The sequence below is a fragment of the Rattus norvegicus genome, chromosome 20 (assembly GCF_036323735.1).
Source record: "Rattus norvegicus strain BN/NHsdMcwi chromosome 20, GRCr8, whole genome shotgun sequence".
NCBI classification, from domain to species: Eukaryota; Metazoa; Chordata; class Mammalia; order Rodentia; family Muridae; genus Rattus; species Rattus norvegicus.
In genome coordinates, this window is record NC_086038.1 from 5154390 (window position 1) to 5168409 (window position 14020).

A 14020-nucleotide genomic window follows, 5' to 3' on the forward strand; every position below is an offset into this window, starting at 1 on the left:
TGGGAGTGAGCGCTGGTCTTTGAGCCTGCCTCACCACCAAATAGCCTTCCTCTGCCGCCACTGCCACTGTGGTCTAACCCTGTCTCTACATGGGTCCACTCTCCCTCCTCCCTCCGGCCACATCGCCAGAGTGACTAGCCAGCCCTCTCCTCCTCCCTTGCTGTCCCCTCTGCCCTGCTTGCCCTCCTCACCTCATGTTCCTGGCTCCGGTGTGGCTTTCCCTGGCTCCCTGGCTTCCGTTCCTTCTCTGTTTAGTTTTCCGCATCAGTTGAGCCCAGCGAGCTCTGTGTTCTGTGTGATTTGCTATTCTCCTCTCTCAAAGCCTTGTCTCTCTCGGGCTCTTGGCTGGGTGAGTTCAGATTTACTGCATAGCCAAGACGGTTCTCAACTTCTGATGCTTCCAAGCACCGACATGTTCTTACCACCGAGTGTGCGCGGGTGCCTGCAGGACAATGGTGCACACGCGGAGGTCTGGGGAGAACTTTGAGGGAATCTTTCCTTCCGGGTCTGGGGATTGAACTGCAATCGGTCACCTGCTGAGCTACCCAGGCCCTGGCATTCTGGTTTGTCATTTGTGTCCCTTACCAGAATGTTGGCTCTGCTGGGGCAGGATTTTAGTCTGGCTTTTTGCATTTCTGGTTTCATCAGCAATTTCTGCCTCCTAGCTCTTTGGGCAAGGAGGAAGAGGAAAAGAGAGAGAGGAGGGTGGGAGGGGGCAGAGAAAAGCTAAGGTCCCCTGCCCTCCACCTTCTTTCTGCCAGCACAGGGAGGGACTGTTGTGACAGGGAGGTAGGCTTGGGTACAGGGACCCCCAGAGATCCTCTCAGTCTCACTGCCTTGGCCTGTACAGTGTGACAGGGATCCAGGCTCCACTTGGTCCTGCTGAAGCCCGAGGGATGCTGGTCTCCAACATGATGTCTCTGCAGGTGCGAGTTAGGGCAGCAGAACTCGGACCAGACTCAGGGCTCCAACCTCAGAGGCCTGCTGAGGCCTGCCACCTGTGGCTTTCCCGTGTGTGTGTGTGTGTGTGTGTGTGTGTGTGTGTGTGTGTGTGTGTGTGTGTGGTCACGAATGGCAGACATCTGGAAGTTGTCATCAGACTGTTCTGGGAACCCCAGGCGTTCTGCCCTCCCGCCTCAGGGTGAGACCAGCCACTGCCGAGGACTCTCCTTGCCCACAGATCATTGGTCCCCTGTGCCCTCTCAGCCCCTACCCCAGGTACCTGCTGACTCCTAGGTTCTTCAGGCTGGGCCCGTAGAGCCCCATCTGCTTTGGCTCCTTGTGTGTTCTTTCAGCTCCAGCCACCGCTTGCATCACCCCAAGCCTCAGCTTGTCCGGGGAATTCTTTCCAGACTTGGTGAGGGATGCCCAATCTGCTGGAGGTGCAACCCACCAGCTGGGTTCCCCACCCCAGCCCTCCCCCCCAGCCCTCCCCCCCAGCTGCTCTTTAATTGTGGACATAGCTCGGTGGTAGAGCTCCTGCCTAGTATGCAGGGAGCCATGATTCAACTCTCAGCGTCACAAAAACAAACAAAAAATGTACTTCACAGTCAGGTGGAGGTGACTCATGTCTGTCGTTCCAATGGTCAGGTGAAGACCAGTGGACCATGGGCTCCACACTACCTCAGCACTGAAGGCAGAGGTAGGAGGATCTCTGATTTCCTGGTCTACATAGCAAGTTCTAGACCAGCCAGAGCTGCACAGCGAGACCCTGTCTCAAAAACCAAACCAAAAACCGAAATGGAGAGAGGGATCAAGGAAGACACCAGAGATTAACTTCTGCTGCCCATGTGCAGGTTAAAGCACAGACAAACAGACAGGCAAGCAGATAGCACACAGACACACATGCAGACACATAGATACACACACAGAGACACACAGATACACACATATACACACAGACATAGATAAATACACAAAGACACACACAAAGACACACAGAGACATAGACAGGCATAAAGACACACATGCAGATACACAGATATACACAAAGACACACAGAGACATACAGATACACACACAGACTCACAAAGACACACAGATATACACATACAGGCATGCAGACACACAGACATAGAGATACACAAGGACACACACACACACAGGCATACCAACATACATATAGACACGCATGCAGACACAGAGACACAGATACACACACAGATATACAGAAATGCATACAGACACACAAACAGACATACACTCACGGATACACACACAGACACATGTAGACACAGACAGACACACAGATATACATGCAGACATACCCAGACACACACAGAAACATAGACATATACAGATGCAGACGTGCACACACACACACACACACACACACACACACACACACACACACAGGAGAAGTTGGTTCTGTCATTCAGGTCTCACTGGGTCTGGAGGTGATCAGTTTGGGTAGTCTGGCTGGACAGCACATCCCAGAGCTCACACAGTCACCTCCTCTCAGCTGGGGTTATAGGTACCTGAGGCTGCTGTACGCCACTGTGGGTGTGAAGGATTGAACCCACATCCTCATGCTTCTGTTGAGGCCTGGATGCACCGAGCCAGCTCCCAGAATCCCACAGCTGGAAAGTTGCTTGCCTGGCTTTTGTGAGACCCTGGTTTCAATTCCTAAAAGTCTGGTCTCTCCTCTTAAATATTTATTTTATTATTACTGTTGTTGGCTTATTTATTTGATTTTTATTGGCTGGCTTGGAACTTTCTACGTAAACAAGGCTGGCTTTAACTCACAGAGATCCACAGGCTTCTGCCTGCCAAGTGCTGGGATTTAAGGCGTGTGCTTCTGATGGATTTGTTTTTGTCTGAGTTTTTTGCCTCCATGCGTGTCTGTGCACTATGTGTGTGCAGTCCCCGTGGCGGCCAGAAGAGGGCGCCAGAGCATCTGGAACTGGAGTTAGTGCGAGCTGCCCTGTGGGTGCTGAGTGAGAATTGATCCTAGACTCTCTGGGAGAGCAGCCAGAGCTCATAACTGCTGAGCCATCGCTCCAGGCCCCATTTTCTCTTTTTCATTAAAAAATTCTTTTTTTTTTTTTTTGGCCCCATTTCATGGAAAACGATATATTAGTGTTTTTAAAGTTCCATGATTTTAATTATTTAGAAAAAAGTACTTTTAATTGTAGTGAAATATACTTAACAAAAAAAAATCTTCCTCACTGGGATTGGAGAGATGGTTCAGCAGTTAACAGCACTGCTCTACAAAGGACTGGATTTCGCTTTCCAGCACCCACACTGGGGAGCTTGCATGGTCTGTAATTTCAGCTCCAGGGACCTGCACTCTCTCCTAGCCTCTGTGGGCGCCTGCAGTTATATGCACGACCATACTGGTGATTAAAGCTAAAACACAAATCTCTTAAAGAAAAAAGAAAGTTCTAGTGTGAATCACACACACACACACACACACACACACACACACACACACACACACACACACACACAGGGTCAGGGTGGCCTTGAACTCCTGATCTTTTCTTCCTGCTCTGTCTTAACCGTTATGAAGCGTTCAGTTCTGTGGTGTTCCATGCAGGGCAGCCATTGCCCTGCAGGCAGCTGCGACCCACCTCCTCCTCCTGCTTTCAGTGTCTGTGACTCTGGCCTTTGAGAGCTTCCTATTGGTGGAAACAGTGTGTCCTTTCTGTATCATTGTGCATCGAAGACGGAACTCCAACTTGGTAGCAATCTTCCTGCCTCAGACTACCAACTGTTGGTATCGGGGCCATGCCCTACTGTTCACAGTTTCAGGGAGTGTGTCCCTCCTCCCTTCCCCCTTCTCCCTGCCTCCTCCCCTCTCCCTCCCTTCCTCCTCCTCTTCCTCCTCTCTCTCCCTCCCTTCCCCCTCCCCATCTCTCTTCCTCCCTCCCGTCCTTCCCTCTCTCCCTCCCTTCCCCCTCCCCATCTCTCTGCCTCCCTCCCTTCCTTCCCTCTCTCCCTCCCTTCCTCCTCCTCTTCCTCCTCTCTCTCCCTCCCTTCCCCCTCCCCATCTCTCTGCCTCCCTCCCTTCCTTCCCTCTCTCCCTCCCTTACCCTATCCTTCTCTCCCTTCCTCCCCTCTCCCTCACCCTTTCCCTTTTCTTTCCTCCTTCTGCCCTCCCTTCTTCCCTCTTCCCTCCCTCCCTCTACCCTCCCTCCCTCCCCCTCCCTTCTTCCCTCTCCCCTCCCTCCCTCTCTCTGTCTCCCTCCCTCCCTCCTCTCCCCTCCTCTCCCTCCCTCCCTCCTCTTCTCCTCCCTCCCTCCCTCCCTCCCTCTCTTCCTCTCTCCCTCTCTCTCTTACCCTACCTTCTCTCCCTTCCTCCCCTCTCCCTCACCCTTTCCCTTTTTTCCCTCCCTCCCCTCTCCCCTCTTCCCTCTCCCCTCCCTTCCTCCCTCCCTCTCTCTGTCTCCCTCCCTCCCCCTCTCCCTCCCTCTCCCTCTCTCCCCCTCTCCCTCCCCCTCCCTCCCTCTCTCTGTCTCCCTCCATCCCCCTCCCTTCTTCCCTCTCCCTTCCCTCCCTCCCTCTCTCTGTCTCCCTCCCTCCCCCTCTCCCTCCCCCTCCCTCCCTCTCTCTGTCTCCCTCCATCCCCCTCCCTTCTTCCCTCTCCCCTCCCTCCCTCCCTCTCTCTGTCTCCCTCCCTCCCTCCTCTCCCCTCCCCCATCTAATGGTTTATTAGATGTTGCTGCGAAGAGGGGGTTGGGCAGTAACAGTGCCACCTGCAGCTGTTTCCTTACTGGAGCATGGCTTCCCTGTGCCTTTCTGGCGTGATGGTGTGACATGTTTGGAGGTCACCCTCAGGGACCCCATGCTGAGATGATGCCAGGGCAGCAGCCCTACAGTGGGACCTCCAGTGACAGACAGAATGGGAACGCGGTGCTTCATCAGCGTGGCCACTTGGTCCCAGTGCTCCCTTCTACACCCCACCTTTGAGGCAGCCTGAGCTGCCACCTGCCACCCCTTCAGCTCTCGTCAACTGGCTTTCCCACTGCCACGGGTACCTCATTTCAGTAGCATCTGGGGCCAGCTCCGGTGGATGATAGTTTAGCTTGTGTGGCCTGCTCCCTGCTGCAGTCCATTCAGCTACATGCAGCAAATTCTCTGTTTCCATTCTGGAATCCCAAGACCCTCCAGCTACAAATACATACATACACACACACACCACACACACACACACACACACATGTTTGAGTGTACCTGCACGTGCATCTGTGCACTGAAAGCAAACCTCCCAAAAGACAGAAGAGGATCTGCTTCTTTTTATTATTATTATTATTAAGATTTATTTTATTATATATAAGTACACTGTCACTGTCTTCAGAGACACCAGAAGGAGGGCATCGGATCCCATTACAGATGGTTGTGAGCCACCATGTGGTTGCTGGGATTTGAACTCAGGACCTCTGGGAGAACAGCCAGTGCTCTTAACCACTGAGCCATCTCTCCATCCCATATTTTATTATTACTATTATTGAATCCTCTGGAACCAGAGTTACCAGTAGTTGTAAGCCACCACGTCACCATGTGGGTGCTGGGAATCACAACCAGGTCCTCTGCAAGGGCATCAAGTGTTCTCAGCCCCTGAGCCTCCTCTGCAGCCCCGGTTTGGGTAAAAGTACTCATTCCACGGCTACAGAGATGGCTCGGTGGCTAAGGGGGATTGCTGCCTTTGCAGAGGACCCAAGTTGAGATTCTAGCAGCCGCTGCCTGTAATCCCATCACCAGGGTACCCAGTGCTCCAGCTGTGGCCTTCAGAGGCAACCCCCCTGCCGTGTGGTGCCTCTTGGTAACCTCGTGTCCTCAGGGTGTTTCTCAGCCTTTCCTCCTGGTCTATGATAAAGTGAGCTCTTGGCTTCCTTGCCCACTTCCTGTCTCCCTCTGGCCCTGAAGTTTGTTGAGAAAATTCTGGATCCCTCCTGGAGTTGTGACACAGCTGCCTTTGGGCAAAGTACACTGCCCAGCGGGAGAGACTGTTGTCCCACAGACATAGTGAGTGACTAGGACTCCAGGGGGGTCTCTGCAGGGGCAGAGGGATGGGTCTGACATGTTCTGGGAATTTACAGAGAAGATTCAGGCCCAGGGCAGGAAGGTGCCTCACATCCTCCTTCTCTCTTGGTTCGAAGATGGCTCCTGTCCACACAGGGTTTGGATCTTCGGTACCGTGTAATATTCCTTTCACGGGGCCAGCCTGCCTTCCGAACTGAGTGTAAGGGGCCAGGCGATGGCACAGCTCTCTTGCACAGTACCAGAGTTCAGTTCCTGTGACAGGCTCACATTTGCAGGTGACTCCAGCTCTAGGGGGTCCAGCAGCCTCTCCTGACCTCAGGCCCCTGCACACACATGTGCACCCCTCCCACATGTAATTTAAAATGAATTCTTACAAAACTAACTTGGGTAGACAGCAAGCTGCTGCTCCAGGAGGAGAAGTGTTTACCACCAACCCTGACAATGGGGACCCAGAGGGAGGAGTGGAGCCTCAGAACCTGGGAAGTAGGACCACAGACACCAGCCATGTCCTGGGGGATGAACCCTCATATATGTGGGGTGCATCTTAGAAGAAGATCCGCCTGCATGCTGGGGGGTGGGAGAGGGGTGGGCTTGGCTCAGGGCCCTGGAGGCTTCTCTGCTTAAGGAATCACTGCTTGTTCCTCCCTCCTCCCCTTCTTCCTCTTCTTTCTCCTCCCCTTCCCTCACTTCCCTCCCCCTCCCCCTTCCTCTTCCTCCCCCTTCCTTCTCTTCTTCCTCCTCCTCCCTCTCCCTTCTCCTCTTCTTCCTCCCCCCTCCTCCTCTTCTTCCTCCCCCTCCTCCTCTTCTTCTTCCCCCTCCTCCTCTCCTTCCTCCCCCTCCTCCTCTTCTTCCTTCTCCTCCCCTCCATGAAACTAGCCTTTTCCAACTTCTCCCCTCAATGGTTCAGGGACCTCTGTACCCCATAGGCTGATGGGAGAACATATATGTTCTAGATTCCCAGGGCCTTGAGAGCCAGCTCTGACCTCGAGAGGGACCTGACCCTAGGGAGAGCATGATGTGTCTCTAGGAGGAGGATCCTGTCCTGTTACTTCTTCTGTCCCCTCCCCCCATGCCCTGTACTTTCCCCGGTGCAAATCTTCTGTTGCCCCCAGAGTTTGCAGTCTGATGATCAGCCGCTCCCCTGAGGCTGTGACTCTCCCCAGCTGGGGTGCTCACGGTGTACGGGTTCCTTGCCTGTTCATACCTGCTCATGTGCACAGCCCCTGGAGACCATTCTTCCCCTCCATCAGACCCCTAGGCTTTTCCAACTGAGGCCTCCTGTGGCTAAATAGGAATTCAGGGAGCTGGAGAGATGGCTCAGTGGTTAGAGCACTGACTGCTCTTCCAGAGGTCCTGAGTTCAAATCCCAGCAACCACATGGTGGCTCACAACCATCTGTAATGGGATCCAATGCCCTCTTCTGGTGTGTCTGAAGACAGCGACAGTGTACTCATATAAAATAAATCGTTAGGAATTCAGGATACCGCTTCATGGAGCTTGGTCTTACAAAAGTGACAAGTTTCCTCCCCTCCCATTGTGTCTACATTTAGAGATTTATGTCTGGTATGGCAGCACAGTGGTTTGCACAATCAATTCTCCAACAGGAAAGCTTGCCTGTGTGCAGTAGTGGTAGAGTTTAAAGTTACAAACCTACGTTACAATGTCTGTGGTGAGATTCAGAAGTCTAAAGTCAGCTGTATGCTTAAAAAAAAAAAACAAAAAACAAAAAAACCCACAAATCGATGAACCTGGTAAAAAGAATAATTTACGGTCTCAGAAAGAAACAAGAAAAATGGAAAATACAGGACAATACGTAAATATTCCAGTCATTAATCAAACGTCAATGGTTTAAACTCAGAGAGATGTTAATAATTAGCAAAATGAGAAAATTAATAATTAACAAAAATTAATAATTATTATTTTTATGAAGCCCCACCCACTCCCATGATGCAACACATGGTCTTTACATAAAAGTTGCTTAGTCTATGATAATATGGTTAGGTTTATAGTAAATACTGGAAATTCTTAGGTTACGAACCACCTAGAGATTGGTGAACATACTTCAGAGTACGCTTGTATTCCTTCAGTCAATGAACGAGGAGTCACGGGGATGTGGCACTCGTAGTAGTTGGTGACCATAGGGAAGTTGACTTAGTAAGACTTCTTGTATGAACGACAGGTATCTTCCGCTTCTTGGTCAAAATGAGGATTTCAGCCACAGTTTGTGTTTCTGGACCTTGAGTTTGTCCTGACAGAGTCAAGAGGCTGAGAGGCATAGCTTGCTGAACCTGGGTCCCCAGGGAGCATAGTGCTTGTGTCTGTCCACAGGGCGGTGGGAGGAACTGAGCAGGCTCTGGTTGGGGAAACAGCTTGGGGGAATGATGTAGCCTTACTGTTAGATGTCTGAGTCAGCCGCGAGATGAGGACAAACCAGGGAAGCTGGGGGCATGTGTGTGTGTGTGTGTGTGTGTGTGTGTGTGTGTGTGTGTGTGTGTGTCTGTCTGTCTGCCTGCCTGCCTGCCTGCCTGTTAAGGAATAAGGCAGGTGTGAACAACTGCCCATGCCTGTAAAAGCGGGTACAGACAGCACGGAGTGAAGCCAAGTACCTCTGGTGACCTTGCTAGAAGGGAAAGGGTGTCTGTCCTTCCCCAAGTGACACCTTCTCTTCCTACCCAATTTCCTTAGACCCCTGTGTGTGTGTGTGTGTGTGTGTGTGTGTGTGTGTGTGTGTGTGTGTGTGTGTGTTTGCACATGCATGGAGACCAGAAGGTGGCACCAGGTTGTAAGTTGATGTCTATATGCAGGTGAAGGCTGGCACCAGTTGGTCAAGGCAATGATTGGACAGTAAAAAAATAAGGCGAGAGGGGTTGGGGATTTAGCTCAGTGGTAGAGCGCTTGCCTACCAAGCACAAGGCCCTGGGTTCGGTCCCCAGCTCCGAGAAAAAAAAAAAAAAAAAAAAAAAAATAAGGCGAGGACAAAGTTTGGGTAAGGCGGGACAGGAGAAGGAAGGAGAATCAAGATGGAGACAGAGAAGGGTGACCCAGGTCTGGGTGATCTTGAATTGCCAAGGAAGTTGGGATGGATTTCTGTAGGCAAATTTCTCTTATCTCGGTGGGCGGTTTACATCCTTATCAATTGGTTGAGTTTATTGCGTGGATGTATTGTGGATTAAGAATTTAACATTTAGATCTGATTGTTGGATTGCAGTTTGTTGAGTCTTGATTTTTAACGGGTCGTTGGGAGTTTATGCCATAACTATTAGGGGGCGGATGTTGGGAACGTAAACAGAGAGCAGCAGAGAGTTACAAGAGGGTAGCTGCCGCTGGCACCAGGGGGTGGACACTGGAAATGCAGAGAGTCCACAGTAAGAGCTGCGAGATGATGGTCTCTGTATGAAACTGGCGTGGCGTCGGAGAGTACTTGGGGGCAGCGTGGAGCCGCTGAGATAAATTAGCACTGGAGCCAGAACTAGTGGGAGCGCTACAGCCAGGGTACCATGTTCCACCATTTCTTATGTTTACCACAACACCAAGTGCCCTCCCTTATCACCTTTTATTTATTTATTTATTTATTTTTTTTGGTTCTTTTTTTCGGAGCTGGGGACCGAACCCAGGGCCTTGTGCTTGGTAGGCAAGCGCTCTACCACTGAGCTAAATCCCCACCCTATCCCCCCTTATCACCTTTTAATAAGCGCTGAGCCATCTCTTCAGCCCCTACGTGTCAACGTACTCTGTTCTGTCCTGTCCCACCTAGTGGGCAGGCGGCTGGGAGAGGCTGGTACACTGGGCTTCTGCCTAGAAGCCCTGAGCTCTGACTGGGCCCTTATCTCTTCCTATCCCACCCAGATTGCCTCTTCAAAGTGTGCCCCATGAACCGCTACTCCGCACAGAAGCAGTACTGGAAAGCCAAGCAGACTAAGCAGGACAAAGAGAAGATCGCCGATGTGGTGTTGCTGCAGAAGCTGCAGGTACTCGGGAGCGTGCGCGTGCGCGTGTGCGTGCGCGCAGGAGCCCGGGTGCACACTGGGGCTTCTGCTCCTCAGCGCTACTGGAGGCCTCAAGCATGTGAAGAGGGACTGGGGACTTGAAAACACTAATCGGTGAGGCTGGTGTAAAAGGCCACGAGTCAGGACAAACAGGAAGAGAAGTGCCCATCCAGGAACCCAATGTCTGTACAAATCCTTCCTGCGGGTTACAAGAGGGACAGCATAGCCCTGAGTCAGGGCACATGACTCGATGATTAGATCTGAGCAACCCAAACTGCTCCCCAGACTTTCTAGTCGCTCTTGGAGGTGGGGCTCCAGGGAACCTAGTTTGAAACCTTGGGTCTTGTCTTAGCTCCCATCTGAGACTGCTCAGAGCCTCCTAGACAGGACCCGTCTGCTCACACTGGGAGTCTGGAGTCCGGCTAAGGTAGCCCCTAGGTCTTTGACTCCTCTTGTGTTTCTTGGTCACCTGTACACTGCTGAGGTGCTGGGCCTCGCGAGGGGCCACGGGCTCCTGTGAGGTAGACTCAGCTCACATCCTGAGTTTCCCCAACAGCTCTCAGGTCCAGCGCCCAGCCTTGACATTGTAGTTTGAGGGTGAGCTGAGGGCTCGAACCTGAGCCACGGGGTCAGAGCCCCACACTGTAGCTTGTGGAGGGTTGTATGGCACATGCATGGCCCTGTGGCAGCCGCTGTAGCCCTCCCTGACTTGATTTACCCTAGGCCTGGTTTCAGCACTGAGGGGGAGGGAGGGCAAGAGGGGCCACTGTCCTCAGGGTGTGCTTGTCTGATGGAGGAGGCCTTTCCTCAGGGAGGTTCTGGATGAATGGCAGATTAAAGAGGATCCCCTAAGAGCTAATAAAGTTCATCCTCGAGCCAGTGCAGCTCAGGAAAGGGGCGGGGACCTCTGCAGTGGGTCAGGGAAGGAGTGGGAAGTGGTCTTTGCCCAGCTCAGCCTGGAGTAGAGGTATCCTGGAGAACTGGGGGTGAGGGGGGGAGAAGCACGTTCAGGTTTAGGTGGCTGGATGTGTCAGAGATTTCAGGTCCTACGGGAAGGTGCCCGTCAGGTCAGGGTGAGCTGTCACTGGCTACCCTCTGCATTCGAAGTCTCAGGCCATTGCTTTAGCAGGAGGGATGGTGCATGAAGGGCCTCCCGGGGAATGTGAACCTTGGTGTGTGTGTGTGTGTGCACATGTGTACATGGCGGCATCTCCCTCTGGATCAGCTTCTGAGCCCTCCCTACCCTGTGTGTCTGCAGCATGCAGCCCAGATGGAGCAGAAGCAAAACGACACAGAGAACAAGAAGGTGCACGGGGACGTGGTGAAGTACGGCAGCGTGATTCAGGTGTGGCCTTGGCACAGAGTGCTCCCTGACTTTTGTGTGTGTGTGTATGTATGCATGTGTGCATGTGTATGTGTGTGCATACACTTGTGCATATATGCTTGTATGCATTTATATGTGTATGCGTGGTATGTTTGTATCTGTGTGTACATGTGTGTATGTGTGCATGTGTATCTGTGTGTACATGTATGTGTGTGCCACGTATATCTATGTGTGCATGTATGTGTGTACATGTGTGTACATGTACATGTGTATCTGTGTGTGCATGTATGTGTATATGCATGTATGTATATGTGGTGTGCATATGTGTGTGCCTGTGTATGCCTGCATGTGTGTGGTGTTTGCATCTGTGTGTGTACATGTGTATATGTATGTATGTATATGTATCGGTGTGTGTGCATGTATGTGTGTATGCATTTATGTGTATGTTGTGTGCATATGTGTGTCTGTGTGTCTGGGTATGCCTGCATGTGTATATGTGTGTGCCTGTGTGTGTGTGTATGTGTGTGTGACTGTGTGTGTGTGTATGTGTATCTGTGTGTGTGCATGTGTGTGTACATTTATGTGTATGTTGTGTGCATGTGTGTGTGTATGTGCATGCCTGCGTGTGCATGTGTGTGTGTGTGGTGTTTACATCTCCAACTGCACTTCTGTACTGTCCCCAGGGGAGTGTTTTTATCTCAGGGTCATGAGCTCATATGGAGCTAGCTTCTCATCTCGGTGTGGCCCTGCCATTCCTTTTTTTTTTTTTTTTTTTTTTTAATTTTTTTTTAAATTTTTTATTTTCTTTGTTTTTTTCTTTTTTATCTTCGATTTTTATTAAATTGGGTATTTCTTTCTTTCTTTTTTTTTTTTATTAACTTGAGTATTTCTTATATACATTTCAAGTGTTATTCCCTTTCCCGGTTTCCGGACAAACATCACCCTCCCCCCTCCCCTTCCTTATGGGTGTTCCCCTCCCAAACCTTCCCCCATTGCCACCCTCCCCGCATAGTCTAGTTCACTGGGGGTTCAGGCCCTGCCATTCCTAAAGGCTGTGACCTCAGACAAATTCCTTAACTCCCTGGCCTCGTGTACTCCATGTGCACAGCACCCAGCGTGGACTGGGGAGCTGGCTCAGTGGTTAGAGCACTTGCTGCTCTTGCGGAGGACACAAGTTAGATTCCCAGCAGCTTCCAGAGAACTGCTCATGAGTGTTTGTAACTCAATTCCAGGGGATCCACTGCCCCCTTCTGGCTGCTCTGGGTACCGCATGCACACAGTGCACATACACATATGCACATAGAATGAAAGTAAATAAACCTTAGAGCCGGCCGGTGACCGTGTTTGCTAGATCAGGATGGACGGAGGCAGACAGGCACCTTCAGAAGCACAATTGTTGCTTTAACCAGGACAATCGAAGTCCTCGAGGAAGGAGACTGTGCATGTGGTGGGCTTGGGGCTTTAATGGGTCTGTTCCCCTGCCGCCTCAGAAATACCTCGCCCTCTGATTAGAAGCTTCTGGACCCTAACAGTCTACCAGGATTATCGATGGAGTCTGGGGCTGGGGATGTAGCTGGCCTGGTGTGCACAAAGCACTTCATAAATGGGGCAGGTGGTGCTTGCCTGTGACCCAGGACTGAGGACGTGAGGAGGGCTCAGGTCATCCCAGGCTACCTTTGAGAAAAGATGGATAACTTGTGTCTCTTTGCGGTGGTGCAGGATGGGCCAGGACCTGTGCATGCCTGGCCAGTCGTCTCCCGCTGAGCTGGGCCTGTGCTCGGTGTTGAGACTGACTGCTTCTCTGTGACAAGGTGTGCGTGCTTGTGACCGTTTGGGCCACTGTGCCTCTGCCTGTGAGGATATGTCTGACACCCTGTGTGACCAAGGACCCAGCGTCCCCTCCTCCCCAGGGGCCTGGTGGCCTCACTCCAGCCCTATCTGTGCCTCAGCTTCTGCACATGAAGAGCAACAAATACTTAACGGTGAACAAGCGGCTGCCGGCCCTGCTGGAGAAGAACGCCATGCGGGTGACGCTGGACGCGACAGGCAACGAGGGCTCCTGGCTCTTCATCCAGCCCTTCTGGAAGCTTCGGAGCAATGGGGATAACGTGAGTAAGGGTCTGGGCAGAGGTGTGGGCCACATGCCAGAGGGACTGCATGAGGTTCTAGTCCATCCTCAGAAGGGACACAGAGTCGTGGGGAGGGGACCCTGGTGGGAAATGGGCCTCTGTTCTCACCTCGCCTCACCCTGGCTGTCCCCTGAAGGTGGTTGTGGGGGACAAGGTGATCCTGAACCCTGTCAACGCAGGGCAGCCTCTACACGCCAGCAACTATGAGCTTAGTGATAACGTTGGCTGCAAGGAGGTGAGTGGGGTGGGCGGCGTGTCCTGGGGCTGAGGGTTGGCCCTGGATCCCTGGCTGAGTGTATACTGTTCCACCCTTCCCTCGCAAGTCTCTGCTTCTGGTGGTGCTGCCCAGGACCCTGGGGCCCATTGTTTCCCCACCCCCACCCCATCTCCGGGAGCTGTCACTGCCATAACAGGAACTGGGATGGCTCCCCCTTCGCCCTTCCCCTCCTTGGTCCACCATAGGCAACTGTGCCACCAGCCTGCCTGCCCCCCACAGGTCAACTCTGTCAACTGCAACACCAGCTGGAAGATCAACTTATTCATGCAGTTCCGGGACCATCTGGAGGAGGTGTTGAAGGGGGTAGGTGCCCCTCCCC

At 52.2% G+C, this 14020-nt stretch overlaps 1 protein-coding gene across 2 annotated transcripts in view; it reads left to right on the plus strand.

Moving 5' to 3' along the window:
* The window catches only part of Itpr3 (inositol 1,4,5-trisphosphate receptor, type 3), a 65637-nt gene that overhangs the window by 15837 nt on the left and 35780 nt on the right, over window positions 1–14020 (plus strand). For both annotated transcript variants that reach the window (XM_063278985.1, NM_013138.2), the window contains 5 exons: window positions 9832–9953; window positions 11230–11316; window positions 13245–13403; window positions 13561–13659; window positions 13921–14004. In XM_063278985.1, coding sequence (XP_063135055.1) covers window positions 9832–9953; window positions 11230–11316; window positions 13245–13403; window positions 13561–13659; window positions 13921–14004 — 551 coding nt within the window. The remainder of the gene's footprint in view (window positions 1–9831; window positions 9954–11229; window positions 11317–13244; window positions 13404–13560; window positions 13660–13920; window positions 14005–14020) is intronic.